This window comes from Ovis aries, chromosome 14, assembly GCF_016772045.2.
Source record: "Ovis aries strain OAR_USU_Benz2616 breed Rambouillet chromosome 14, ARS-UI_Ramb_v3.0, whole genome shotgun sequence".
Classification (NCBI taxonomy): domain Eukaryota; kingdom Metazoa; phylum Chordata; class Mammalia; order Artiodactyla; family Bovidae; genus Ovis; species Ovis aries.
In genome coordinates, this window is record NC_056067.1 from 48,119,874 (window position 1) to 48,137,428 (window position 17,555).

Here is a 17,555-nt window from a genome sequence, read left to right on the forward strand (position 1 = left end):
TGATTGTAATGGTTCCTATTTTTTTTTTTTAAATAAAGATGTGTTTGAGCTTAGTTATGATGGCTGAAAATTAATGGTCAGAAACTGCAATTACATTTGCACCAACCTAATAGTTAACTAGAGAGGACAACAGAAGATGAGATGGTGGGATAGCATCACTGATTCAATGGACATGAGTCTGAGCAAGCTCCAGGAGATGGTGAAGGACGGGGAAGCCTGGCATGCAGTCCATGGGGTCCCTAAGCACCACTGAGCTGCTGAACAGCAAATAGTTAACAAAATCTCCTCTCTCAGATGAGTGGGAGGGATTAGTAAAGAACACAGCTCCCTAAGTGTAGGATTGAGTGGGGCAGCCCTGGGTGTGGATAAGCCAGCTCCTTCCCTAAGGTGATTCAGCCCTGATATGCTCATATCACCTGGAGTGAGGGATTAGATATGGTTGAGGAGTTCAGTTCAGTTGCTCAGTCGTGTCCGACTCTTTGCGACCCCATGAATCGCAGCACGCCAGGCCTCCCTGTCCATCACCATCTCCCGGAGTTCACTCAGACTCACGTCCATCGAGTCCGTGATGCCATCCAGCCATCTCATCCTGGGGCGTCCCCTTCTCCTCCTGCCCCCAATCTCTCCCAGCATCAGAGTCTTTCCAAATGAGTCAGTTCTTCGCATGAGGTGTCCAAAGTACTGGAGCTTCAGCTTTAGCATCATTCCTTCTAAAGAAATCCCAGGGCTGATCTCCTTCAGAATGGACTGGTTGGATCTCCTTGCAGTCCAAGGGACCCTCAAGAGTCTTCTCCAACACCACAGTTCAAAAGCATCAATTCTTTGGCACTCAGCCTTCTTCACAGTCCAACTCTCACATCCATACATGACCAATGGAAAACCATAGCCTTGACTAGATGGACCTTAGTCGGTAAAGTAATGTCTCTGCTTTTGAATATACTATCTAGGTTGGACATAACTTTCCTTCCAAGGAGTAAGCTTGTTTTAATTTCCTGGCTGCAATCACTATCTGCAGTGATTTTGGAGCCCCCCAAAATAAAGTCTGACACTGTTTCTACTGTTTCTCCATCTATTTCCCATGAAGTGATGGGACCAGATGCCATGATCTTCGTTTTCTGAATGTTGAGCTTTAAGCCAACTTTTTCCCTCTTGTCTTTCACTTTCATCAAGAGGCTTTTTAGTTCCTCTTCACTTTCTGCCATAAGGGTGGTGTCATCTGCATATCTGAGGTTATTGATATTTCTCCCAGAAATCTTGATTCCAGCTTGTGTTTCTTCCAACCCAGCATTTCTCATGATGTACTCTGCACAGAAGTTAAATAAGCAGGGTGACAATATACAGCCTTGACGTACTCCTTTTCTTATTTGGAACCAGTCTGTTGTTCCATGTCCAGTTCTAACTGTTGCTTCCTGACCTGCATACAGATTTCTCAAGAGGCAGGTTAGGTGGTCTGGTATTCCCATCTCTTTCAGAATTTTCCACAGTTTATTGTGATCCACACAGTCAAAGGCTTTGGCATAGTCAAGAAAGCAGAAATAGATGTTTTTCTGGAACTCTCTTGCTTTTTCCATGATCCAGCAGATGTTGGCAATTTGATCTCTGGTTCCTCTGTCTTTCCTAAAATCAGCTTGAACATCAGGGAGTTCACGGTTCATGTATTGCTGAAGCCTGGCTTGGAGAATTTTGAGCATTACTTTACTAGCATGTGAGATGAGTGCAATTGTGTGGTAGTTTGAGCATTCTTTGGCATCTCCTTTCTTTGGGATTGGAATGAAAACTGACCTTTTCCAGTCCTGTGGCCACTGCTGAGTTTTCCAAACTTGCTGGCATATTGAGTGCAGCACTTTCACAGCATCATCTTTCAGGATTTGAAAGAGCTCAACTGGAATTCCATCACCTCCACTAGCTTTGTTCATAGTGATGCTTTCTAAGGCCCACTTGACTTCACATTCCAGGATGTCTGGCTCTAGATTAGTGATCACATCATCATGATTATCTTGGTCGTGAAGATCTTTTTTGTACAGTTTTCCGTGTATTCTTTCCACCTCTTCTTAATATCTTCTGCTTCTGTTAGGTCCAGACCATTTCTGTCCTTTATCGAGCCCATCTTTGCATGAAATGTTCCCTTGGTATCTCTAATTTTCTTGAAGAGATCTCTAGTCTTTCGCATTCTGTTGTTTTCCTCTATTTCTTTGCATTGATTGCTGAAGAAGGCTTTCTTATCTCTTCTTGCTATTCTTTGGAACTCTGCATTCAGATGCTTATATCTTTCCTTTTCTCCTTTGCTTTTCGCCTCTCTTCTCTTCACAGCCATTTGTAAGGCCTCCCCAGACAGCCATTTTGCTTTTTTGCATTTCTTTTCCATGGGGATGGTCTTGATCCCTGTCTCCTGTACAATGTCACGAACCTCATTCCATAGTTCATCAGGCACTCTATCTATCAGATCTAGACCGTTAAATCTATTTCTCACTTCCACTGTATAATCATAAGGGATTTGATTTAGGTCATACCTGAATGGTCTAGCAGTTTTCCCTACTTTCTTCAATTTAAGGCTGAATTTGGCGATAAGGAGTTCATGATCTGAGCCACAGTCAGCTCCTGGTCTTGTTTTTGTTGACTGTATAGAGCTTCTCCATCTTTGGCTGCAAAGAATATAATCAATCTGATTTCGGTGTTGACCATCTGGTGATGTCCATGTGTAGAGTCTTCTCTTGTGTTGTTGGAAGAGGGGGTTTGCTATGACCAGTGCATTTTCTTGGCAAAACTCTGTTAGTCTTTGCCCTGCTTCATTCTGCATTCCAAGGCCAAAGTTGCCTGTTACTCCACGTGTTTCTTGACTTCCTACTTTTGCATCCCAGTCCCCTATAATGAAAAGGACATCTTTTTTGGGTGTTAGTTCTAAAAGGTCTTGTAGGTCTTCATAAAAGCATTCGACTTCAGTTTCTTCAGTGTTACTGGTTGGGGCATAGACTTGGATAACTGTGATACTGAATGGTTTGCCTTGGAGATGAACAGAGATCATTCTGTCGTTTTTGAGATTGCATCCAAGTACTGCATTTTGGACTCTTTTGTTGACCATGATGGCTACTCCATTTCTTCTGAGGGATTCCTGCCTGCAGTAGTAGATGCAATGGTCATTTGAGTTAAATTCACCCATTTTAGTTTGCTGATTCCTAGAATGTCGACGTTCACCCTTGCCATCTCTTGTTTGACCACTTCCAATTTGCCTTGAGACAGGAGATCAAATTGCCAATATCTGCTGGATCATGGAAAAAGCAAGAGAGTTCCAGAAAAACATCTATTTCTGCTTTATTGATTATGCCAAAGCCTTTGACTGTGTGGATCACAATAAACTGTGGAAAATCCTGAAAGAGATGTGCTGCCCTGGAGGGAAACACAAAGTAATATTTTGTGACCACCTGACCTGCCTCTTGAGAAACCTGTATGCAGGTCAGGAAGCAGCAGTTAGAACTGGACATTGGAGAAGGAAATGGCAACCCACTCCAGTATTCTTGCCTGGAGAATCCCATGGACGGAGGAGCCTGGTGGGCTGCCGTCCACGGGGTCACATAGAGTCAGACACGACTGAGTGACTTTACTTTCACTTTCACTTTTCATGGAACAACAGACTGGTTCCAAATAGGAAAAGGAGTCCGTCAAGGCTGTACATTGTCACCCTGCTTATTTAACTTATAGGCAGAGTACATCATGAGAAACGCTGGGTTGGAAGAAACACAAGCTGGAATCAAGATTGCCAGGAGATAAACAATAACCTCAGGTACACAGATGACACCACCCTTATGGCAGAAAGTGAAGAGGAACTAAAAGCCTCTTGATGAAAGTGAAAGAGGAGAGTGAAAAAGTTGGCTTAAAGCTCAACATTCAGAAAATGAAGATCATGGCATCCGGTCCTATCACTTCATGAGAAATAGATGGGGAAACAGTGGAAACAGTGTCAGACTTTATTTTTTGAGGCTCCAAAATCACTGCAGATGGTGATTGCAGCCAGGAAATTAAAACAAGCTTACTCCTTGGAAGGAAAGTTATGACCAACATAGATAGCATATTAAAAAGCAGAGATATTACTTTGCCAACAAAGGGCCATCTAGTCAAGGCTATGGTTTTTCCAGTGGTCATGTATGGATGTGAGAGTTGGACTGTGAAGAAGGCTGAGTGCCAAAGAATTGATGCTTTTGAACTGTGGTGTTGGAGAAGACTCTTGAGGGTCCCTTGGACTGCAAGGAGATCCAGCCAGTCCACCCTAAAGGAGACCAGTCCTGGGTGTTCACTGGAAGGACTGATGCTGAAGCTGAACTTTGACTACCTGATGCAAAGACTTGACTCACTGGAAAAGACTCTGATGCTGGGAGGGACTGGGGGCAGGAGGAGAAGGGGGCGACAGAGGATGAGATGGCTGGGTGGCATCACCGACTTGATGCACATGAGTTTGGGTGAACTCCGGGAGTTGGTGATGGACAGGGAGGCCTGGCGTGCTGCGGTTCATGGGGTCGCAAAGAGTTCAGAGCGACTGAACTGAACTGAGGAGACAGGATTTCAGATAAAATCCTCTCAGCTCCCCACCTAACCCAGCCTGTAGGGATGAACAGCAGAAAACAGCCACAAAATTCACAAAACATCTTTGCCCTAAAGAAGTAATTCCTTGTACTAAAGCCACACCTAGAAATGAAAAAATCAAAACATTAGGAAAAATTCTGCCTAGGGCTAAGTTTTCTAATCTCTACAACAGAATAATGATCAAAACATTGGCCTGTTTGAAGGAGAAACGCACCAAGGGGATTTGAAAAGAGAATCCTGGGCGGGGCAAGGAGTGGGACAGGCCAGGTGACTGAAAGGAGAGCCCTGATATGGAAGGTCTGCAAAGGGGCAGAGGGCGAGGAGGAGGATTGCTCCAGCCTTAGGGGGAGATGGGCCGGGGGCATGTGGAGGGGCTGCCTTCTTCCAGAAGAATCCATCATAATGGATGTCCTTGGAACTGTCCAGCCAGAACCTCCCTAATCACAGACCATGGGAACATTCCTAATAAAGGTTCAGCCAGAGCTGCCTGCATCTACCTGGTAGCATTACTGCTTGCAGGTAACTGCCCATTTAGAAAATATAAGTAATAGGTAATCCCATATATTTCAAAAGACATTTTTTTATTTTTAATTATTTTTTTTTGGCCATGCCACGGGGCATGTGGGATCTGGGTTCCCTGACCGGGGGCCAGAGATCAAATCTATGCTCCTTGCAGCAGAAGCATAGACTCTTACCCGTTGGACCTCCAGGAAGTCCCCAAAAGTGGTTTCTTGTATTTTGGGTTTTTTTTTTTTTTTTTTTTTTTTGATTGTTGGGTTTTGGACACGCCACACAACTTGGGTCTCAGTTTCCAACCAGGGATTGAACCCAGGCCCACGGCAGTGAAAGCACTGTGTCCTGACTACTGGACCACCACGGAATTCCCCAGAAGATGTTAATAATTCCTTAAGTGTGCTAGACTATTGCAGTTTCTTCTTTAAAAACAATTTTTTAAAATTTGTTTCGCTGCACTGGGTCTTAGTTGTGGCATGTTAGATCCAGTTCCATGACCAGCGATTGAACCCCAGCCCCCTGTATCAGAAGCATGGGGTCTTCCTCAGTGCACTGCCAGGGAAGTCCCAATACCGCAGTTTTTCTTTCCAGGAGAGAGATCCTATCTTTTAGAGATTTATACGGAAATGTTGTTGGAGGAAACAGTATGATGTTTGGGAGGCATTAAGTTCCGTGGGAAGGTGGATGGAAGTATAGATCCAAGAAAGACTGACCATGTGAGGAAAAGGGAACCCTCCCTCACTGCTGGTGGGAATTAAATTGCACCAATATAAATTGGTGCAGCCAATATGGAGAACACTATGGAGTTTCCTCAAAAACTAAAAACAGAGTTGCCATATGATCCTGCAATACCATTTCCGGGAAACATACATGCACCTCAGCGTTCATTGCAGCACTGTTTACAATAGCCAAGACATGGAACCCACCTAAATGTCCACTGCCAGATGAAAGGATAAAGATACGGTACACAGATGAACACAGTGGAATACTGCTAAGTCGCTTCAGTCGTGTCTCACTCTGTGCGACCCCATAGACGGCAGCCCACCAGGCTCCCCCGTCCCTGGGATTCTCCAGGCAAGAATACTGGAGTGGGTTGCCATTTCCTTCTCCGATGCATGAAAGTGAAAAGTGAAAGTGAAGTCGCTCAGTCGTGTCCGACTCTTCGAGACCCCATGGACTGCAGCCCACCAGGCTCCTCCACCCATGGGATTTTCCAGGCAAGAGTACTGGAGTGGATTGCCATTGCCTTCTTCAAGACAAGACATGGAACCCACCTAAATGTCCACTGCCAGATGAAAGGATAAAGATATGGTACACAGATAAACGTGATGGAATACTACTCAGCTACAAAAAATGATATCATGCTATTTTCAACAACAAGGATGGACCTAGAGATTATCATACTAAGTGAAGTGAATCAGAAAGAAAAAGATAAATACCATATGCTGCCACTGCTGCTAAGTCACTTCATTCTTGTCCAACTCTGTGTGACCCCATAGATGCCAGCCCACCAGGCTCACCCGTCCCTGGGATTCTCCAGGCAAGAACACCAGAGTAGGTTTCCATTTCCTTCTCCAATGTATGAAAGAGAAAAGTGAAAGTGAAGTCGCTCAGTCGTGTCCGACTCTTAGCGACCCCATGGACTGCAGCCTACCAGGCTCCCCTGTCCATGGGATTTTCCAGGCAAGAGTGCTGGAGTAGGGTGCCATTGCCTTCTCCAAAATACCATATGATATCACTTCTATTTGAAATCTAAAACGTGGCACAAAAGAAATTATCTGTGAAGCAGAGACAGACTCAAAGACCTTGAGAACAGATTTGTGGTTGCCAAGGAGGCGGTGTCGGGGGAGGGATGGATTGCAACTTTGGGATTAGGAGATGCAAAGTATTGTATCTAGAATGGATAAACAGCAAAACCTCCTGTATAGCACAGGGAACTGTACTGAATATCCTGTGATGAGCCGTAAGGGGAAAGACTATGAAAATGAATGTATAATAGATATGCATAACTGAATCCATCACTTCGCTGTACAGCAGAAATTAACAATACTGTAAATCAATTCTACCTCAATAAAATAAGTGTTACAAAAGATTGACCACGCTCAGGCCAAGGGGCACCTCCCACGACTGCTGCTACCAGGACCCCCATCCCCACGGCGAGCCACTGCTGACCAACACTTCTGCAGGAGACCCTCCAACGCTAGCGGATGAAGAAACTGCATCCAAAAGACAAGAAGTCAATTGCCCCATGGCAACACAGTTTAGGTCTCACTCCTTTCTTGAACGAACACTTTTGGTTTCGACTGGTTACCATGATTCACCATGGAACCAGGTCTTGGCCTTAACCTATTGTGTAGGGGTGACCTCCTCCATAGAGGGCTCCTCCCATTTTGCAAGATGGGAAATAAATACATAGAATGATTAAGATAAAATTGACCACAAGTTGCAATAAACACACGAAAAGGTGCTCTAGCTCCTTAATCAACAGGGAAATGCAAATGAACACCAAGGACTTCCCTGGTGGCTCAGACGGTAAAGCGTCTGTCTACCATGCGGGAGACCAGGGTTCAATCCCTGGGTTGGGAAGATCCTCTGGAGAAGGAAATGGCAATCCACTTCAGTACTATTGCCTGGAAAATCCCATGGACAGAGGAGCTTGGTAGGCTACAGTCCATGAGGTCGCAAAGAGTCGGACACGCCTGAGCGACTTCACTTTCACTTTCCACATCTATCAGAACTGGCTAAGCAAAAAATAAAATCCCAAGAATAAACCAGTAACAAAGAGAAACAAGAACAGAATCACTGTTAGTGAGATTGTGGAGTGATGAAATAAAATGTACATTGAGGCAGGACAAGAGAAAATTAAACACAAAATTCTCCTTATGCATCTGTCTAATGTGCAGTGTAAAACTTCATCACACCAGAACTCCTGAAAAACAGCGTCACTTCCTAAAGAGCAGTGTTCTTTCCCAGCTCACTTGGGGTCTTGCTGACTTGTTGCTTGCTTTGTACATTCTTACCTGGACTATGTATTCTTGGTGAATGTTCCATAAAATATATGTCATTTTGGGGTACGACCCTTTGTTTAGAAAATGTATCAATATATAACTATACCCTTGCTCCTTGGAAGAAAAGCTAAGACCAACCTAGACAGCATATTAAAAAGCAGAGACATTACTTTGCCAACAAAAGTCTGTCTAGTCAAAGCTATAGCTTTTCCAGTAGTCATGTATGGATGTGAGAGTTGGACCATCAAGAAGGCTGAGCACTGAAGATTTGATGCTTTAGAATTGGGGTGTTGAAGACTCTTGAGAGTCACTTGGACTGCAAGGAGATCAAACCAGTCAATCCTAAAGGAATCCCAACCCTGAATATTCATTGGAAGGACTGATGCTGAAGCTGCAGCTCCAACATTTTGGCCATCTGATTTGAAAAGCCGACTCATCGGAAAAGACCCTGCTGCTGAGAAAGATAGAAGGCAGGAGGAGAAGGGGACGACAGAGGACAAGATGGTTGGGTGGCATCACCGACTCAATGGACATGAGTTTGAGCATTCTCCGGGAGGTGGTAAAGCACAGGAAAACCTGGCGTGCTGCAGTCCATGGGGTTGCAAAGATTCAGACACAATTGAGTGACTGAGCAACAAAGTAGTCAAGTAACTGTATTTTTATTGAAAAAAGCTGAGCTACTTTAGGCAAATATTATACTTGTTAACTATGATTGGAAGATAACATTCCTGATTTATTATCTCCATATTCAAAAAGAATTTCAAAGTAACAAAACAATTCTATCCACCATAGAATCCAGAATAGGGTTGGGCTCTGGGGACCAAATTCATTGTTCACAGGGTGGGCAGAACCCTCTGCCTCTAAACAATCTTTTGAGCTAATTTGGAGAAGGCAATGGCAACCCACTCCAGTGTTCTTGCCTGGAGAATCCCAGGGACGGTGGAGCCTGATGGGCTGCCATTCGCACAGAGTCGGAAACGACTGAAGCAACTTAGCAGCAGCTTTCAGCTCTGAGTCCTGGTCACAGTCTTGAAATCACAGAAGGTTAGAGACTGGAATTACTCAGCCAGATGGATGAGTTTCTGGTTCAGACACAAGGAGAGGGTTTCTTGGAAGTGGTCAATGAAGCCTCTTGCAGCGGAAACAGAAGACTAGGGCAGAGGGCATGGGGGCCAAACCAGAGGGGCCTGGCACTGGCGGGGGCAGGGGCGGCGGTGAGGAGCCCTCTCACCATTTCCTTGTTTTCATCTGTGTGTCTCCACTCCGTAGAACAGGGGCTGCATTCAGTCAGTAACCCTGATGTAAGAATGTTCTTCTCACAGTTTCTCAGAATTTAAAGACAGGGCCCAGTAGGGCCCTTGACTGGATCCAGGAGAGATCCCATGATGCTAGGAGCTACACGCTTTCGATTACTGAGGTGGTCTGGCCAAAGGTCCCAGCTCCTGGAAGGCACGGTCACGTTGTCTTACAGGGACAGCCTAGGGACGGATCCGTATGATGACACTGGATTGGGGCCTGCAGACTCCACACTGCTCAGGCCACGAATCATAGCCCTCGACACTGTGGTCAAACAACACAAAGCGGACGCCCTTCTTGATGTTGGTGAATGCGTGCATGATCTGTAGGCAGAAAAAGAAGTTAAGTCCCATTGTGCCATGGCCTCCCCCTCAAAAGCTGAGCTGGGGGCCTTCTGGAAGGTGGTATTTTCCATAGATGGCTGCAACAATGTCTCTACTTCCCATGTCCTTCTGGAATCATGCCACTCCTCACCCATTCTAATCCCCACCCCCTTGAATCTGGGAGGGTTTCACTGGAACCAAGAGTGTGGTACCCGGAACCACCAGGAAGCAGCTGGTTTCCTCGAAGCTGCCATGTTGTGAGGAAGCCCAAACTACTCCCAGCAGGGAGATCCCATGGCCAAGCTCTGAGATTAAACCAAGAGCCGCTCAGCCAGATGTATATACAGTCACAGCCCACCCTGCCCTGCAGCTCTAGCCAATGTCTGAAATGGAACTACATGAGAACAAAGCCAGCAACTCGCAGCTGAGACCTAATCATAGAAACCATAGGAGGTGATAAGATTGTTAATATTAAACCTGCAAATCTGGGCCAATTTGTTAGGCAACAGTAGTTCATTACAGACCCCACCATTCTTTGCCCTCGCCCCTGCCAGAGACTCACCCGAAAGGAGAAACTGCCTGTCCGTGGCCGGACGGGAAAACGTTTATGGAAGAAATAATGCAAGGTGGCATAGTTGGCATCTAGGAGCTTGACGACTAGCTGATACATCCGGTCACTGCCTTGTTGCTCTGTCCAGCTGCCGGAGGAGAAGATCTTTAAGACTGACTTGCCATCCCATTTCTCTGAGGGCCTGCCTGCTTTACCTCAATGCCCTTCCTATGTGGAAATCCAAAACGGTGGTCCCCCCAACAAGTACAATCATTACCCGCCAGTGCTTTGTTACATGGGAGCTTGGAACCTCTGCATACCCAAGGAATGCATTTGGACTAAATGAGCTCCCTAGCTGGCCTGTATGCTATGACCGGGAGCTGTGCTATTCAAGGCACCCTTTCCTATATTATTTTTTTTCCCCATATTGTTTCTCATTCTTTCACTAGTGGAAAAGGATGTCATTTTCAATGTGTTTTTCTTAGTTATTTAACAGGATCCAGGGAAAATCTAGATAAACTGGTGATGGAATAACCAGCAACATTCAAAGAAACATCCAACATCCATCAATGCTAAATGGACAAATTATGGTATATTCATATAATGCAATATTACACAGTCTAAAAGGAAACTGCAGCTACCTATAATTATGGGTGAATTTACAAACATGTTCATTGAAAGAAACTATATTCTGCATGACTCTCTATATTAAGCACCCAAATGGCAAAACTGATCTATGTCAGTAGAATTCAGGATGGTGCTGCCTTTAGATTGGAAGTGATGGGGAATGGGGCGTGAGGGATTCTAAGGGTAGGTTTGCTGGTAACATTCTGTTCTTCATGTCACTTAAGAGTAAGGGACTATATAAATACACAAAGAGGTAGTTTCCTTTACAGAGACTTAGCATCACTTCACTTTTTAGATGTACATTCTACTTCCACAAAAGTATCCTGCTGCTGCTGCTGCTGCTGCTGCTGCTGCTGCTGCTGCTGCTGCTAAGTCGCTTCAGTCATGTCCGACTCTGTGACCCCCATAGATGGCAGCCCATCAGACCCTTCCATCCCTGGGATTCTCCAGGCAAGAACACTGGAGTGGGTTGCCATTTCCTTCTCCAATGTATGAAAGTGAAAAGTGAAAGTGAAGTCACTCAGTCGTGTCCAACTCTTAGCGGCCCCATGGACTGCAGCCCACCAGGCTCCTCTGTCCATGGGATTTTCCAGGCAAGAGTACTGTAGCAGGTTGCCATTGCCTTCTCCGCAATATAGTACTATTCCCCTAACATAGTACTAATGTATGTTCTTTTGACTTACCTTTCAAACTGTTCTGTGCCAACCACATACACAGTTATAAATACCTATTCAAAACTTTTCCTATGACCATGAAACGCAAAGTGCGGAGTACCTTTGTTCACCTGGGGACTTTGGGTCATACCGGACAGACCACAATGCAATTTGGTGGAGGCTGTCCACGTCCACATAGCGTAAAGTGGGGGCGAGCCACTCCATAAGACCAACATGACTTAGGATGACCTAGAGGCTGAGGTGAAACCCATAATAAGGCCCCAAAAGAACTTAGTTCAGGGGTTTTCTTTTTCTATAAAACTGGAGCCTTGGGAGTCAGTGGTTAAGAATCCACCCTTCAATGCAAGGGACTCAGATTGGATCCCTAGTTGGGGAATTAAGATCCCACATGCCTTGGAGCAACTAAGCCCAAGTGCCACAACTAGAGAGCTGCAACTAAGATACGGCACCAATGAATTAAGGGAAAACAAAGTAAAACGGGAGCATTATGGGGTAGGAGTTGAGGAGCATAAACAATGGCGTTCCCACCATAGGGGTGATCTGCAGCTGAGGAATTTTACAACAGAGAACATGAAAGTGTACAGGATTTGGGATGCACCTCGCTTAAAATCATCCAGGCCAGGTATCCCTTGGAAGTTCTTTCATGGACCCCAATTTCAAGACCGTCATACAGAGCACAAGCTCTAAGAGTCAACCAAGTCTGAGCCTAATGCCAGATCCGGCCAAGCCTCTAGCTATGCCACTAGAAGTCACCTCTACTTTCTGAACTACCCAGTTTGAGGTTTCAAAATACACATTCCCGCAGGATCAAGGACCATGAAGGGTGCTGAAAAAGCTCAACCTCCACAGCACTGGCTTGGTGCCTGACATATAACCCTATTTTTAAGAGGCACACTGTGACTTGCCCAAGGCCACAAAACCAAGAAGTCAGGGTTTGAACGTGAGAGGTTCTGGCTCCAGAATCTGACCCCTTAGCCAACTCCATCTTGCCTCCATCTAAACCCAGGAAATTAAACCCATCTAAACCCTGCAAATTCATTCACAGATGAGAGTTATTTGGGCCCAAGCCCTCTATATTGAATCCAATCAGGCATCTTCCAATCCAAGTCCCTTTAGAGGGTTAGTAGAGGGTTCAGGGAGTGGACTTTTGTTCTATGAAGGTGGCCCAGTCATTTCCCTTCCTACTTTATCCTAAGGGGTTGTTATTTAGCTGCTAAGTCGTGTCCCACTCTTTTGCAACCCCATGGACTGCGGCCCGCCAAGCTCCTCTGTCTATGGGATTTCCCAGGCAAAAATACTGGAGTGGGTTGCCATCCCCTTCTCCAGGGGATCTTTCCCTTCCAGGGATCGAACCCGCATCTTCTGCATTGGCAGGCAGATTCCTTACACCACTGAGTGACGTGGGAAGGCCCAAGGTGTTGCTAAGGCTTAAATGACATCATCCATGCCAAGGTCAGCACTGAACAAAAGGGCTGTTTTTAGCCTCACACTCACCGGCGACAGACAGAAATCCAAATCTTTCCACTATCCAGGAGTTCCCGCCACAGACCCTCCTCCTCCAGGTCCAAAATTTCTCCCTTGTACCAATACCTATGAAAGAGAGAGCAAGATCAATGAGACCCAGCAAAAATTCATCACCGCCCTGACCCTGGGGACTAGGGATATTCACCTGTAGGCAGGACTGTAGCTCATCTCCCCAGAAGTCTTCAGCCTGACCCCCAAGTCTTCCTCTTCCTCCGAGCCATCGCTACAGCTCAGCATCATACAGTCCCAGAGGTCTTCTGTTACATGAAAAAGGTTTGTGATCAAGTTCCTTGCCTGCCCTCCAGCCCATGTTAAATCCCAAGTGTTTGCCGGGTGGCCTCGCCCCTCCGCTCCTCCCAACAGGCTCCATCTCTGCCCCAGCCACCAAGTTTTAGCTGCAGAAAAACTCCCTCCCACCCACCCGCACGAGGATCGATGCCTTTCTTGGGGTCCTTACCTTTGCCCAGGGGGTTCGCGGTGAGCTTGCGTCCTATGGGTCTGAGCTCGCAGAAGCGGCCCAGGATGCAGGGCCCGGGGGCGTCAGCAGGGGGCAGGCAGGTGCGGATGACGGGCCACAGGTCGGGGTGTCTCCAGGGCAGGATGCTCCGCCACAGGTCCCAGCTGTCCACCACGTCTCGCCAGAGCCGGCACACCGGGCGGCAGTGCCGGAGCAGCGTGCTAGGAGGCAGGTAGCTCAGCACCTTCTGGAGCATCTCGATGGGCAGTTGGTTCGGGCCCGGAGCCTCCTGTGGTTCGTGGTGCGGGGCTGGGACGCGGGCGGGCAGGCCCCAGGAGGTTGAGGCCTCCGTAGTCTCCTCGTCAGGCCCTGCGGCTGCTGCTGCTGGAGAGCCAGCGTAAGACATCAGTGACCTGGAGCCTCCGCAGGCGACGCCCCTGCTTCCCGCACCCAAAAGCTGTCGCCCCCACACCCCAGCAGCTGCCCCTTCAAGTCCCCAGACTCCCAGCCCGTCCTTGACAGCCGACCACCGCAGCCGCTCTCTGCCCCGCGCATCCCAGCGCCCGCAGCCGACCCCGCTCTGCGCCCAGAGTCTCACCCTGCATCTCAGCCAGTGCTCCTCACCAGTGGGCCTTCACCTTGCCTCACCTGTTCCCACCGCCACCTCAGCCCTTTTTATTCGTCTGCCCCTCCTTTCTTGATACCCAGCAACCAGACCACCCACCCACCCTCCACTCCCCTACTCCCTACCCCACCCCCGCCCTGGCCTCCTTCTCCCAATGACTAGCCATATCTGCCTGCCCCTCCCTTCTCCCTGTCTGTTTCTCCCAGGCTTGCTTACCATGCCCTCGCAGCCCTGTCTCCAGGCCCTGTTCTCCAAACTTCCCTTCCTTCAGACTCTGTTCAAACCTGCAGGGTAATTAAGGGACCGAATCGCAGAAGCCACAGTGGAGGGAGGAGCAGGAGATGCGGGGACCCAGAGTCTGTCTGTCATCCCCACCACTGGTCCTTTGGAGCATCCCTCACCAGGCTGTAAGGCCCTTGGTGCTGAACAGCTGCTGTTATTCAGCCAGGCATCTGGGCGGGAGGCCTCATATCCCTTAGCTAATGGAACAGTTCCCATCACCTCTAAGGATCCAGCATCACTATCTTGGAGATCCTTGCACAGGAGAAAACAGGCTCCAGCTGGAACCAAATGCATTTCTATTTGACACCTAAATGAGTGCTGTAACCAGTAATTATCCAGCCGAACTTCAGGGAGCCTCTTACCACCAGTCAGGTTAGCAACCCCCTGAGGTAGGTATGGCTATGTCCCCACTTCACAGCTGTGAAAACTGAGGCCAAGTGACCTGCCCAAGGTCACACAGCTAGTAGGTGACAGAGCTGGGTTTTGAACTTAGCCTGGGTGGCTCAGAAAGTAAAGAATCTACCTGCATCGCAGGAGACCTGGGTTTGATCCCTGGGTTGGGAAGATCCCCTGAAGAAGGAAATGGCAAAGTACTCCAGTATTCTTGCCTGAAAAAACCCATGGACAGAGGAGCCTGGCAGGCTACAGTCCATGGGGTCGCAAAGAGTTGGACACAACTCAGTGACTTCACTTTCCTAAAGTAATTAAAAAATAATAATAAATAAACAAATGGGGCTTAATTGTTCTTAAAAGCTTTTGCATAGTAAAGGAAACCATAAACAAGAGCAAAAGACAGCCCTCAAAATGGGATAAAATATTTGCAAATGAAGCAACTGACAAGGGATTAATCTCCAAAATATACAAACAGTTCCTACAGCTTAATTTAAAAAACTGCAATCAAAAAATGGGTGTGAGATTAAATAGATCTTTCTCCAAAGAAGACATACAGATGGACACAAGGTATGCAAATCTTTTGGTCAGCCGTGTGCCCATGCGCATAGAGTGTAGGTGGAGCAGGCGCTGGTAGGGCAAAGTGCGTACAGAGAGCAAGAAAACAGCCATCTTGAGTGGCCTGACCATACAGTCTTACTGGGAGCAAGCCCAAGTATCATTTGCATTTGTATCATTTGCATATTGTATAGCACAGGGAATTCTACTCAGTGCTCTTTGGTGACCTAAGTGGGAAGGAAATCCCCCAAAGAGGGGATACATGCATATGTATAGCTGATTCCCCTTGCTTACAGCAGAAACTAACCCAGCTATATTTAAGCCAACTATATTATTGTTGTAGTGAAGTGAAAGCAAAAGCCGCTCAGTCGTGTCCGACTCTTTGTAACCCCATGGACTGTATAGTCCCTGGAATTCTCCAGGCCAGAATACTGGAGCGGGTAGCCTTTCCCTTCTCCAGAGGATCTTCCCAACCCAGGGATCGAACCCAGGTCTCCTGCATGGCGGGTGGATTCTTTACCAGCTGAGCCACAAGGTTGTAAAGTGACTATAATAAAAAAGTAACAATAATTTAAAAAAAATAGACACTGAGAAATCCAGGAATGCAATTACTCTGTCAATTGGAAGCGTGTCCTTGACTTTGTTGGTACTTTGCTAGTCATTATGCTTCAATTCAGAAAACCACAAAATCTCTTCATGTAGGCAGTGCCAGCTCTGGGTCTCATGGAGCCTTAGGCATCCACAGAGAAGTCTGAACACCTTGGGGATTTTTCACACGCCCTGGGGAGGTTTTAAAATCCAAGTTCTGAATCAGATCTGTGTCTGTAACAAATCCCCAAAGGATGCTGATGACTGCCCTCCACACTTTGAGTAACTAAATCTTGTTGGGCTGCCCCTCACAGGCCTACAAAGCCTGTGCTTGCCCAGCCTCAAGACCAAAGAAAGAGCCCCAAGTCAGCAACAGAGACATAAGTAGTTTAGTGGGTGGGGAAGCTTACACGTCTGAAGCAAGGTCCTGGAGCAACAGCCCACTGTGTGCAGAGGTTGGTGGGCAGAACACGGGGGCAGGATGTGGTGGCTGTCTTTACTCCCAGGGTGGGGGTCAGGGTTGGGGGGAAGATTACCAGTTACAGGGGAATTGATGTCACGTGGGGTCAGTAGTACCAGGGAAGCCAGAAGGGCAAGTTCCTCACTGCCCCTTTAATAAGAACAATCACTAGATGGGGCCTGGGCAAGTATGGAGGTGTCAGCCATGTGCCCGTGTGCATAGGGTGTAGGTGGAGCAGGCACTGGTAGGGCAAAGTGTGTACAGAGAGCAAGAGAACAGCCATCTTGAGTGGCCTGACCATACAGTCTTACTGGGAGCAAGCCCAAGTATCATTTGCCTATTGAAATACATATTCTTTTTTTTTATTGTATTTATTAATTTTTAATTGGACAATGTTGCGTTAGTTTCTGCTGTACAACAACTTGAATCAGCTCTATGCATACATAGGTGCTTCCCTGATAGCTCAGATGGTAAAGAATCCACCTGTAATGCAGGAGATCCTTGGGCTGGAAAAATGCCCTGTGGAAGGGAATGGCTACCCTACTCCAGTAATTTGGCCACCTGACGTGAAGAGCCGACTCACTATTAAGGCCCTGATGCTGGGAAAGATTGAAGGCAGGGGGAGAAGGGGATGGCAGAGGACAAGGATGGTATCATTGACTCAATGGACATGAGTTTGAGCAAACTCCAGGAGATGGTGAAGGACAGGGAAGCCTGGCGGGCCACAGTCCATGGGGTCGCAGAGTCGGACACGATAGAGTGACTGAACAACAAACCCACTCCAGTATTCTTGCCTGGAGAATCCCATGGACAGAGGAGCCGGATGGGCTATAATATATGGGGTCGCAAAGAGTCAGACACAACTGAGTGACTAACACTTTTATCCGATTCCTTTTGAGCCTCCCCCAGCCCCAGTTCCATCCCTCTAGGTCATCACAGAGCAGGGAGCTGAGCTCGCTGTGCTATTCAGCAGCTTCCCACCAGCTATCCATTCTACACATGGTAGCGTATATATAGGGATATATCAGTGCTAGTCTCTCAATTTGTCCCACCCTCTCCTCCCCCTACATGTTCTTTTCATTATGAATTTCTCAGGAATTTCTTG

At 47.1% G+C, this 17,555-nt stretch overlaps 1 protein-coding gene across 1 annotated transcript; it reads right to left on the reverse strand.

Annotated features, from left to right (window-relative positions):
* Window positions 1-9,574: 9,574 nt before the first annotated feature.
* LOC101114382 (F-box only protein 27-like) lies at window positions 9,575-13,953 on the reverse strand. Its single transcript, XM_042231389.1, has 5 exons — window positions 13,548-13,953; window positions 13,236-13,347; window positions 13,061-13,156; window positions 10,278-10,413; window positions 9,575-9,715 (listed from the first exon to the last, which is right to left on the reverse strand). Exons 1-5 carry the CDS (start codon window positions 13,951-13,953, stop codon window positions 9,575-9,577), a joined length of 891 nt encoding a protein of 296 aa, XP_042087323.1.
* Between the last annotated feature and the right edge of the window lie 3,602 nt (window positions 13,954-17,555).